This window comes from Pogoniulus pusillus, chromosome Z (assembly GCF_015220805.1).
Source record: "Pogoniulus pusillus isolate bPogPus1 chromosome Z, bPogPus1.pri, whole genome shotgun sequence".
In the NCBI taxonomy this organism is placed as follows: domain Eukaryota; kingdom Metazoa; phylum Chordata; class Aves; order Piciformes; family Lybiidae; genus Pogoniulus; species Pogoniulus pusillus.
In genome coordinates this window covers 55,599,777-55,612,781 of record NC_087309.1, presented here as the reverse complement: position 1 = coordinate 55,612,781, position 13,005 = coordinate 55,599,777, and the positions used below count along the sequence as shown (strand labels likewise).

Here is a 13,005-nt window from a genome sequence, read left to right as displayed (position 1 = left end):
CCAAATAAAAACATGTTGCTCCCAAGGACAAACTTTTTCTCTCTATCCACCTGCCACTTACTCAAGAGCACAAAATAAAACAGAATCCTCCCAACAGAAATGGGATAGGGCAAGTCTGAGCTAAAGTGCTAACATTTCTTCCAAAATAGCTGTTAGTTGTGACAAACCTAGGATGCAGCTTCTAGTGCTTATTAATCCAGTTTATGAGAGTTTCTCCATTATTGTTTCCATTGACAACAGAGCCAAATCCAGCTGGAAGTGACAATTAAAGGAGCACTTAAATTCCTGTCTACTTTGTTATACAACAGTTGACATGTGCATACCCAGAGACGTGATATTTGTACTGAACCACAGTCTTTTGAAGAGGATTACTCTTCTGAGCTTCACCCCAGCTTTGATTTTGGCACATGCACAATTTCCTCGCTTACCTGTGTGATACATATTTGGAAGTCCCAGTAATTTGTTGTGTGAAATATCCAGGTTTTGAAGTTACAGAGGTTGAGGAGTATCGGGAAGTGAGAGTGATACAGAATCACAGAATCAACCAGGTGTAAAGAGACCACCAAGATCATCCAGTCCAACCTATCACCCAGCCCTAGCCAGTCAACCAGACCATGACACTAAGTGCCTCATCCAGTCTTTTCTTGAACACCTCCAGGGACAACAACTGCGCCATCTCCCTGGGCAGCCCATTCCAATGGCCTCTCTCTGTGAAGAACTTCTTCCTAACATCCAGTCTATACTCACTCTGGCACAACTTGAGACTGCGTCCCCTTGTTCTGTTGCTGACCCCCACCTGGCTACAAGCTCCTTTCAAGTAGTAGTAGACAGCAATGAGATCACCTCTGAGCCGCCTCTTCTCCAGCCTCTCCTCATAGGGTTTGTGTTCCAGCCTGCTCTGCAGCTTTGTCGCCCTTCTGTGGACATGTTCTAGCACCTCGACATCTCTCTTAAACTGAGTGACACAGAACTGGACGCAGGACTCAAGGTGTGGCCTGACCAGTGCTGCATACAGGGGAGGAATAACCTCCCTTGTCCTACTGGCCACACTGTTCCTGATCCAGGCCAGGATGCCATTGGGTATTCTGGCCACGCTGCTGGCTCATGCTTAGTCAGCTGTCGACCAGTACCCCCAGGTCCCTTTCTTCCTGGCTGCTCTCCAGCCACTCTGTCCCCAGCCTGTAGTGCTGCTTGGGGTTGTTGTGGACAAAGTGCAGAATCCTGCACTTGGCCTTGTTATATCTCATCCCATTGGCCTCTGCCCACCCATCCAGCCTTTCAAGGTCCCTCTGCAGGGCTCTCCTACCCTTCAACAGATCAACACTTGCTCCTAGCTTGGTGTCATATGCAAACTTAGTGATGATGGACTCAATCCCCTTGTCTAGCTCATCAGTAAAGAAACTGAACATGACTGTACCCAGCACTGATCCCTGGGGGACACCACTAGTGACTGGCTGCCAACTGATGTGGCACCATTCACCACCACTCTCTAGGCCCAGCCCTCCAGCTAGATCTCGACACACCTTGAGGTAAGTAAAACAGATCGAACCTCCACAAGAAGCAGAGGATCCCCTCCCCTATTGCCTGCAGGCAGAAGGAGGGAACCCAATAAATGGGGGGTAATGGAAAGAGGTCCCTCCTCAGGGAGGCAGATGAATCTTCTGTCCCCCTCTCTCATCTTCCCAGATGGCCTCTTGAGCTGGAAGACAGGGATGCTGAACCACCTAAGCATAAACAAGGCTATGGGTTCTGAAGGAGTTAGCAGATGTGCTTACCAAGCCCCTCTTCATGATTTGTTAGTCCTTGCTAACTAAGGAAGTCTGAACAGAGTGGAGATTAGCAAATGTGACACCTATCTATAAGGGATGGAAGGAGCATCCAGGGAACTACAAACCTGCCAGACTGACCTCAGTGCCAGAGAAGGTGATGGAACCAATAACTTTTAAGTACCGTAACACACCATTCACAGGACAATTAGGCCCAGCCAGCATGGGTTCATGCAGGCAGGACCTGCTTAGCAAACCTCATTCTCCAAATACAAGGTGACTTGGTAGATGAGGAAAAGGCTGTGAATGTTGTTTACCTGGACTTCAGGAAAGCCTTTCATACTGCTCCCCACAGCATCTTGAAGAAAGGAGTTAAACCCAGTTGGCAGCTGGTCACCAGTGGTGACCCCCTGAACTCAATGCTGGGGCCACTCCTGTTTTACTATCTTCATAAATTTTCTTGAAGATGACACTGAGAGTAGCCACTGTTTGTTTGCAGATGACACCAAGTTAGGTGTACTTAGTGATCTGCTGCAGAGTAGGAAAGCTCTTCAGAGTGACCTTGACAGCCTGGATCAATGGGCTCAGGTCAATCATACAGGATATAACAAGGTCATATGCTGAGTCCTGCAGCTGGGTCACAACAAACCCATGCAATGCTATAAGCTTTGGGCAGAGTGGCTGGAAAGTTGCTGTTCCAGAGCACTCCAAATTCCTTTCTTCTCTCACCCAGCCTGAGGGTTTGAATGGGGAGGAGAAAGTGTGAGAACTGTTCCCCCCTCAGCCCTGCAGGCTTGAGGTGGGGAACAGCGGGAGGTGCCTTTCTACATGTACACTGACCTGTGTGGAAGCCTGCGCTGGGAATTGGGCTGGTGGCTGGCTGGGTTTTCATGCCCAGTATAAAATGGACACTTTGTCTAGAAAAGCTTAAATAGAGCAAGGGAGAAGGTGCGAGACTCCTATGCTGAAGGAGTTCCCACCTTGATCAGAGTCCCTGACAGGACAGGTTCCTGCTGTGACAGAATTTCTGTTTTGGACTGTCCCCGCTTCTGGATGGCTCCTACCTTTTTACACAGCTCTCAGTTTTACACTGTTCCTGCTTCTGGGCGGTTCTCCTCATTTTTTCACTATTCTGTGCAATCCTGCAGGCTTGGCAAGCCCTAGGGTCCTTTGAGAGAGCTGCTGCCGGCACCCAGACTGGCTACTCTCAGACCATATCAACAGCCAACCTCCTGGCTGCCATTCCAGACTGGGGAGACCCTAGCAGTTTGGCTCTACCCTGCTGCAGCTGAGGCAGCATCACTTCCACGAATCCCTGTCTTGTGGCAACCGCATCTCAAGACACTTCTGAGTTTGGCAGCTTTGCCATTCACCTTGGGCTTCTGCCACATGATTCCACACTACTGGATATTGCCTGCAGCATCAGGAGGCAGCCGAGAGCAGATAAATCCAGCAAAGGATCACTGCCGAACACCCATCTCACCTCCATGAGTAAATCCTGCTGTTCCCCTAATTCTCTGCTCAACCTCATTGACAGTGGTGTAAAGCTGTGTTTATAGCTTAGTCTTTTTCATTTCCTGACTTCCTAAATCTCTAAATACCCTTAATACCCTTTTGAAGAATTCCCAATCTAACTAGAATCTGTAAATAAACTCTGGCAGTTTGAGCTAGATTTCTAGCTTAGACATAAAAATATTCAGAACAGAGAAATTTTTAAGTAGAAGCTCTGAGTGGAGAGGTGACCATTCTAGGGATAATGGCAACAATGGATAAGTTAATATAATTTCACTGGAGCATCAAGAGCTTTATGTCTGCAAGCACAGCTTGTACCTGACCCTTGCTGCTTCTGCCGCTTCAGCTGCACCTGCTGCTATCTTCCCCCACCGCTGTTTTGGCTGCTGCAGCTTTTGCTGCTTCGATGCCACTTGACCCCTTCCCCATCTTCGTTAAGGTTATTATATTTCTGTAGTAGTTTACTCTCCTTATACTGTTAAATTTAAACTGTAAGAAATACAATTTCATTTTTCCCTGACTTTCCAAATATCCATGTTGTAGTGAGTTTATTCTACCGGAGGAGGGATCCAACCTAACCTGGAACATAAACCTAAACTAGTTTTGTATATAGTTTGAAGGCAAGGTTTCAGGAAAATAAAATAGTTCTATTTTTTATAATTTCTGACTTGGCCATATTAATTCCCTGACCTCCACGACAGCTGCTCAGCAGAATGGGATTTGGGGGTGTTGATGGACGGCCAGCTGAACTTAAGCCAGCCTCAAGAAGGCCAGTGCTGATCTGCATCAAGAACAGTGTGGCCAGCAGGAATAGAGAGGTGACTGTCCTACTATACTCACCACTCGTGAGGCCATGCCTTGAGTACTGTGTTCTGTTTTGGGCACCAGAGCATAAAAAAGACATTGAGGTGCCAGAGTGTGTCCAGAGAAGTGCAATAAAGCTGGTAAAGGGTCTTGAAAATAAATTTTGTAAGGATGATGAAGGAACTGGAGTTGTGTGGAGGCTGAGGGGAGACCTTATCACTCTTTACAACTACCTGAAGAGAGCTTGTAGAGAGATGGGTGTGGCTCTCTTCTCACAAGTCACAACTCAGAGGACAAGAGGAAATGGCAGCAAGTTAAGCCAGGGGAAGTTTAGGTTAGGCATTAGGTAAAACTTCTATACTGAAAGAGTTATCAAAGCCTGGAAAAGACTGTCCAGGGAAGTGGTTGAATTGCCATCTCTGGATGTATTTAAAAGCCATCTAGATAGATACAGTACTCAAGGATATGGTGTAGTAGTAGTCCTGGTAGAGTTAGATAACAACTGGACTTTGTCTTGATGGTCTTTTCCAATCACAGTCCACTGATGATAACTTCCTCCTCCCACTGGTAAAGTAAGCCATAAGAAAAGGTGCTACGCTGGACTCCATGCTTACTAATAAGGAGAGACTCGTAAGTGATGTGAAACTCAAGGGCAACTTTAGCTGCAGTGACCCTGAAATCCTCAAGACATCAAAGAAGGTGCAAAACAAGTTCACTACTCTGGATTTCAAGAGAGCAGATCTCATCTTTTTTGGGGATCTGCTTGTCAGGGTGTCATGGGATAAAGCCCTGGAGGAAGAGAGGCCCAAGAAAGCTGACTGATGTTCGATGAACATCTCCTCCAAGCTCAGCAGCAGTGCATCCCAAGAATAAAGGTGTGTCAGGCAAGAGTACTGGGAGGCCTGTGTGGATGAAGAAGGTGCTCCTGGACCTCTTTGGGCACAAAAAGGCAGTCTATAGGGAGTGGAGGCAACAACAGGTCTCATGGGAGGATTACAAAGAAGTTGTCAGAACAGACAGGAATTAGAAAATCAAAAGCACAGATAGAACTAAACTTGGATAGGCACATAAAGTGGAACAGTAATTTCTTCAGGTACATCAGTGACAAAAGAAAAGCTAGGGGAGGTGTGGGGTCTCTCCAGAAAGAAAATGGAGACCTGGTCATGAGAGATGTGAAGGCTGATGCACTCAATGACTTCTTTGCCTCAGGCTTCATCAGCAAGGTCTCTAGCTACAACCTTCATGCTCCAGAAAGCAAAGGTAGGGACTGGGAAAAGGAAATTCTACCCAATGTAACTGAAGACCCAGTTTGAGACCATTCAAAGAAGCTGAAGGTGCACAAGTCCATGGGGCCTGATAATATTCGTCCATCGGTCCTGATGAAATTGGCAGATGAAGCTGCCAAGTCACTGTCTATCATATTTGAAAGGTAATGTCAGTCTAGTCAAAGTCTTGATGACTGGAAAAGGGGAAACATAAAAAATGTCCACTGACTCCAAGAATCATACTATCTCTTTCATTTCTTTTTGAAGGCTTAGTAAAAGGGATCGTTTGGCACTTAAGGTAGTGCTGAAGACTCAAATCCTTAGATTTCCTAGGGGGTAAAGGTCAGATAACTACAAGCACTAAGCAAGCAATTTAAAGAGATGTTCCTGAGCTCCTTTAAACAGTGCTGAAATCCTGCAGATTCATGGGTCACCTCAACAGCTAAAACCCCGTGCACAGAAAATTAGCTCCAGTGCTCCCAGGACGCGCTTTTCTAGTCAAGCTTCCCTGGCTCCTGCAGACACAGATGGAGAAACAATCTCATAAAGAGAAAATGCAATTACATTGAGAGAAATTCTCCCTTGAGCCCTGAATTCAATGAGTAGGTGGCGTAAGAAGAGAGACGTAAGAAGTGCCTGTTCAGAGCAATCTACCCTTGCTACATGCAGAGCTTTCCTAGATCCCTACTGTTTGAGCAGCAAGCCTTTCCACCACAAGCTGCTGCAGCAGAGGACTACAGGCAGTTTTGCACTGCTTAGCACGTGTAAGTCGCTCTTTGGAATGAAGCAGCTCAGACACAAAAGAGCCTTCTAGGAGCAACACTGGCCCCATAGACCACAGCTAACAATCTCACTCAGAATTTTACTTTGAAAGACACTGAAACCTCATGGCCCACCCCTTTATCATTCAAAGACTTGTCTGACCCTGTTTCCTTCTCAAATGTTTTTTATCCTGTTGTCCTGAAATCCTCACTATGCCAGCACTTCACAGAAGTGGACTCACTACATTCAAACATTTGCAGTACACTAAACCAGAAAATTCCCTCATTCTGGCCTTTCTAGGCCTCTTCATTTTGAGATGTTCTCCAATATCTGAAATATCTGGGAAAATTCCCTCAATAGATTCCATCCATCAAGTGACAGATGGTTTTCAAAGCAAAAAAAAAAAGTACTTACTATTGCTGATAAAGGTATGTGTAAATTGAATCTTCAGTGCTTTCGATCATTTGACTACTTGAAAATGTCTTCCAAGAGGGCTTACACAAAGGGAAAAATGTACTAAAGTTTAGGTTGCTTTGATGCATTCTTTTGTGGTTTCTGCATTGTTTGCTGGATTTGTTTGTTTGTGGTTTTTTTCCCTTCAGCAGGGGAAGGGGGAACTGGCATATTCAGTTCACAAAGTTCCTGCAGTTCAATGATGACAACATTCTGATGCAGGTGGTTGAAGAACTAACAAGGGGAAGTGTGATGCTGGACATTGTATTAATGAACAAAGGAGGCCTGGTCAAGGAGGCAGCCTTGGCTGTAGCAACTATGAAATGAGTGTTTAGTATTGTTAAGAAGCAGGACAAGTAGAAAATGTCTCCCCTGAACTTTAAAAGAAGAACTAATTTTGTCCTGTCCAAAGAATTACTTAAAACCATTCCGTGGGCTAGGGCTCTAGATGGTAAGGGCTTCCAAGAGAGATGGTTAATATTGAAACACCTCCTCCCCCTAGCTCAGAGAAAAACATATACCTGCATAAAAAAAAACAACCAAACAACTAGTAGAGGAGACAGGAGACCTGCCTGGATAAGTAAGGAGGTGCTAGAAAGACTCAAATGGAAGAGGGAGGGAATTCTACAGTAAGTGGAAAAAATGTCTGGGCAGTTGGGAGGGTTATAGAAATTCTGTTAAAGCATCTTGAGATGCAAGAAAAAAGGCCAAGGCTCTCTTGGAACTAAACATGGCTAGGTAAGGGAAAGATAACAATGAAGACTTCTTTGTAAAAGACAAAAGGAGAAAAAGTGGGTCCACTGTTAAATGAGGTGGGAGACTCTGTGACAGGCAATGCAGATATAGTCCAATTACTGAATGCCTTCATGTGGTTTATGAGGCTAAGGAGTGATTTTATAATTGGCATTACCTAATACAGAATCTCATTAATGGCATTTTTAACACTGCAAAATTTTACCAGGCTATTCCCGTTTGAAGCAATTACTCTTTTTTTTTTAAGCAGTGAGCACAGTTGGTAGATGATTGCCTCCTAAAGGCCAGTACTGACAGCTACATATTTTAACATTTGAGGACATATACAGTAAAGGCAGATAGACGCTTTGTTAAATGAGAAATTCATTGTAATGTTAATTGTCAAATTAATTTGTAAAACTGGAAGCAGCCCATCCACTAGAAGTCTTCTACAAAAGTAGACTGATGCACTCAGGATTCCCACACAAACACTGTCCCATCTTCTTATCAACAAACCATACAGCCCCATTCCTCATAAACCAAACACATCTCAGAACATTTGACTTTGTCTTCATCACCATAAAACAGGCAGCACTGAGGCTAGATGCTTTTCTTCCACTCCTTCTTCCTCATATGCTCTCTCACTCAAAACAGTGGTTGGAATGGGGCACTAAGAGCATTAATTCTTTTAGCCCTCCAACTTAGTATTAAATAAAAGTAATAGCCCATGTAAAGGCAACCCAAGCAGCAAAGTAAAAATGTGTCATTACAATGATTCATAGTAACATATCCCGGACATGGGAAACAAGATCCCGCCCCGTAAGTCATTACACTATTAACAGAACCATTTCAAACCATTCTTTACCTGGATGATGACACTAGCAGCATTAGATTATTTCTCTGTTTATCTCAGCCTCCAGACCACCTCTTCCTTTACCAATATATTATCATCTTCTTATCCTATAGCTATACAACATATTTGTCACTTACCCTGTAGATCTCTTCAAGCAACAGCTTAGCACAGTTCTGGCCCAGTTCTTCAGGAAGCACAGCTGCTCCTTGGCCTTGAGGGTTTGAGGCTAGCTCAGCACTGAGAACCGTGCCATTGATGGTTTCTGCAGTAAGGCACATGCCGAAACCTGGTGATCTGAAAGAAAGGAAAGAAGTGCCCTTGATTTAAGGACAAAAAAAATCGAGTAATGAGCCAAGAACTACCCCCAGCCAACCTCCTTAAGTCACCGGCAGCTCCTCCCACAGGACAATACTGGGAATCTAGACTTGCCAACAAATGTGTACATTTGATTCACTTCGAAGAAAACATTAACAACAGTACTTAAAAGTTAAACCCAGTACCACTTTGCCTTAAACCTACTGCACTAGCTATTGCTGGCAGGAACTCCTTAAAAAGGAAAACTAGTAAAACATTTGCACTCCAGAAACACCTCTCTTCATTTGATTTGTGTAAGATGAACATTTCGAAGCTTTCCGTAGCGTATTTTATACACCGGCACACTCAAAATCAAAGCTAACTTTCTTCAGGGATCAAGCTCTTTCCCTGGAGTCTTCAATTTTTAGCAAAGTACCATGCCCATGGCACCAGGCAACAAAATGAAAAAAAAAAAAAAAAAAAGTTCATTTTGGTATCATTCAAACAGTGACAATCATGTAAGAATTCTGAGCATATAATTTGAACAAAAAACCAAAAAAACCCCTCTGTTTTTCTTAGAACTTAGGATCCTACAAAATGCTATTGTCAGAGTTAAGAAACACTTTTATGCTGCAAGAAAGTCCAGATGGCTGGATATGGCTTGCTGAGAAATCAGAAAGTTTCAAGGAAGGGAAATAAAAATGTCACAAGATCCTCTTATTTATAGGCCCTGGAAGAACACCAACAACTAGCCATTCAAAAGAAGGTTAACTTGACTTTATTCCACACACAGGATTTTATACAGTTCTGGACTCCTACTGCCTCACTACCCCAACTTCTTAATTAAAAGTCACACTGACCCTGAACTGAATGTCACAATCACGGACAAACCAGAAGGACAAACCCCAAACATGAATATACATAAGCTCTCCCAGTGCCAGAAAAATAACATTTCCTCCAGAGAATTTCAGTAGGGCAGGAACAAAAAGGTATCAATGGTTCCCACCCATCTTTAACTACCTGCACTCTCTAAGCAACACAGAAGGTATGCTAAAGATGTTCCTTTTCTCCTTCCTCTGAAAGAGAGTGAGGTCTAGACAGTGAGACCACAACAGTATTAAATATGTTATTTTTTGGACAAGAACCCTTTAATGCATGCTGGCAAAATTCATCAGTGTTCAGTAGCATAGGACAGTCTGCCTAAATAAAAATTCAAATCATCCAACGCCTCATGTATGTGCCAAAAGCGTTAGACAGCACCTGCAGAGACAAATGTTTTCCTGCAAATGCTCAAATCAGAACTGGAAAGTTTTTAGTTAAAGAGACATTACAGGTGGCAGAAGACTTCCAGGTAACGTATTTCCTGAACTTTTTGTCACTGGGGATGGGTCATATTGTTCAATGCTCTATGTTCTGAAATCAGGGCTTAGTTTTGTATGGGCATAGATGGGCTGAACTAGTCCACGCTGGTCTTGCTTGCTACCAGAAGACATGTCAGAAACAATGAGGCACGTTGCTTTCCTAATCCTTGTGCTGCTACGACACATACATAATTGCTGGGAAATGGGTAATAAAACCAGTTTTGCCAGAGTGGCACAATGTTAGTATCAGGTGTAATGCAGCAATCAAACTGGCACCCTACTTAGGCTGAACGTGGCAGCACAGCAGCACCAGAAAACCGCATGCAGCAGCAGGACAGAGAAGGATTCAGTTCACCCTCCCATAGTATTCTTTATCCTCCCTGCATAGGCTGCCCTTACAAGCAATAAATGTAATGCTGCTGCCCCAGATAATTTGACTTTTTTTACTTTATAGACAGATAACAACTGAAATATGACCCCCAAAACACACAGCTCCCAGAAATGTTTCCACAATTCTGAACACTGTTAACAGTCTGAAGCCACAAGACTTACTAACCTGGATTATTCAGTATGATGGAGGATTGAAAAAGAGGAAAAAATACTTTGAGTAAACAATTTTTACATTAATAATTCTGCAGATCTAACATGATTTTCTTTAAAGGTAATACAGGAACAGCAAAAGAAAATGTGTGTGCTTGGATTTGACCATACAGAAAGAAGAAAAATATTATCCAGAACTCTTTTGACCTCATCAGAAAGTCACAAGGACAACAAATGAGTAATACTGTTTGACTCGCATTCAACACTTGTGTGTTCTGCTGGCAAACAAAATCTGTGAAAGCACAGTAAATTAATTTCTCAGTTTTCCAGTCCTCGCTGGTGAAAGGACACTCCTTCAGCTACTTATATAATGGTGAAGTGGAAGACAATCTATACAGCTCAAACACTTTCTAAACCAGTTTTGTCCTTTCCTTAATACTACCATTTTCATCACAGGGTGCGTAGTCAAGTTTGAATGTTGTTCTTCACGAGACACGATGGTGCTTCAGATTGTAATCTCATCTCAGAGCAATGAGAAGAAAGCTCAAGTTGCCTTCAGTGGCAGTAATGATACACTACATTCCTTGTTCAACACAGGAGTAAAACAAACATATCTAGTGATTCATTCCACTTTTCCCCTCTGAGGAATACTTATTTCAAGTCAGCACAATAGAATATCGTGGTCTAAAACTCAATGAAATTAAAGACCAGAATACTCCAGCAGATGAACAAACGCAGAATCAAATTTCTATTCCCTGTGAATACAGGACACTTACTTTCCAGAGCTGACCCCTTTCATATGATCTGTGTAGATATAAATGTCTGGGAGGAACTTATTCAGGATGCTTCTTGCAGATTCCACCATTCTGTTTGCCATCTGTGGTGACACTCTGACAGAGTATCTACGTTTCCAAGCTAAGGAATTCATCGTGGTCGCAAAAGAAATTTAAAACTGAGATTGATGAAAAGTGACCAAGCGGTCCCGATGCATTACTCTGGAAAATGCAGTTTTGTCCTACACATCTGTTCCTGAGCACTAATCCAACCTGCTTATTTATGGAGCACGTATGCCTAAGTGCGTTCTGTAGCCTTTCCACAGATAATACCTTGAAGTGAGGTATGCAAACCACGTCAAGAACAGCCTACAGTATCACACAGTATCACAGTATCATCAGGGCTGGAAGAGACGACCTCACAGATCATCAAGTCCAACCCTTCACCACAGAGCTCAAGGCTAGACCATGGCACCAAGTGCCACGTCCAACCTTGCCTTGAAGTGCCCCAGGGACGGCGACTCCACCACCTCCCTGGGCAGCCCATTCCAGTGTCCAATGACTCTCTCTACTGTTGCTAGATAAACATCTCTCTTAAAAATCTCGTTGATAATTTTAAATCGCTCTTCTGTCATTTTGTGCTTTCTTATGATGGAGTAAATCCTGCATGCTCTACTCTTCTTATACTACTCAAAGGTGACGATGGGTGAAGCTTCTCTGAATTAACAGAAAGAAATCTTGTCTTGCTATCCATCTACTATCAGGGAGATATTGAGTAGACTGAAGACAAATGGTTTAACAACATAAAAATATATTCACATGCTTTAAAGTAAAATCATCTTTGCTTTCTTCAACTATTTTGTAGTGCTGCGAGGCTATCAAGTTCACCAGTTCTAGAGTCACTCAGGATCTTAAGGCAACAGTTCCAGGGAAGAAGAATATACTATCTTCCTGCTCACCCCAACCCACCTCTTCAAATTACACAACAGATAAAAGGGCACAAAGGCAGTTTACTTGGGTGCTGCTTCAGTGATATTCATAACAGATCTTGAAATGTACAAAGCACATTGTGTTCCACATTCCATTCAAACTACAACAGAGTCTCATGTTCTGCACATTGAACCGCACATCTGCACCTTCATGCACATAGGAACGCAGGGAAACACACTCATACCTCCCAGCTTGCAGAAGGGAGGTTTTCTTCCTTTTCTACAAATTCCTATTGCATTCTCTTGTGGAATAGGTAAACTAAAAGTTTTAGGATCATAAGGCCAAAACTCATAAATAATCATCAGAAAACTGATCAATCTGTACAGCTGGTGCATTCAGTGTTTTGGACGACTACAAGAGGTTGCTGTAACACAGCTCCCCCACTGTGTGTCCTTTTTAGCGCTGCCACATTACATGGTGGAAGGTACTTTAACAACTTTTTCTTTTTGAAAAGATTTTAAATAGTGCTGTTTAGTTTAATATTTGCTTACTTGTCCACCAATGTTTTTTGAACAGCAGCATTCTGAAAACATCAGTTTTGAGACATGGTCCTGAAATCTAGTTGTGATCCCTCTGTGTAATGTCACTCTGCATTACCTGAATACATTCCAAGCAACACGGGTATACTCCTGGAACTTCAAGCTGGGAGACAATTCTTTATGGGTAACTAGTTTAAAGGCAAAAGAAATGACAAGGATACGCAGTTCCTCTGATGCGCTTGATTTTGCCAGGGTCTGTGAACTGAATGGGCTGCAAGACCTTTCTCACTGGGCAAGCAAACAATATCTCTCCACCCCCTTTGGGAGGCATTCCTCTCCGGTTGATCTAAAAACAATAGTGGGGGAAAGAAGTAGGTTAATAAACAGCACAAGGAATGTACTTAGAAACTGAAATACTCTA

At 43.2% G+C, this 13,005-nt stretch overlaps 1 protein-coding gene across 1 annotated transcript in view; it reads right to left on the bottom strand.

Moving 5' to 3' along the window:
• The window catches only part of RCL1 (RNA terminal phosphate cyclase like 1), a 34,490-nt gene that overhangs the window by 9,161 nt on the left and 12,324 nt on the right, over positions 1-13,005 (bottom strand). Inside the window, exons 5-7 of the mRNA XM_064140405.1 lie at positions 12,806-12,930; positions 11,119-11,244; positions 8,285-8,441 (exon numbers count right to left, since the gene is read on the bottom strand). Coding sequence (XP_063996475.1) covers positions 8,285-8,441; positions 11,119-11,244; positions 12,806-12,930 — 408 coding nt within the window. The remainder of the gene's footprint in view (positions 1-8,284; positions 8,442-11,118; positions 11,245-12,805; positions 12,931-13,005) is intronic.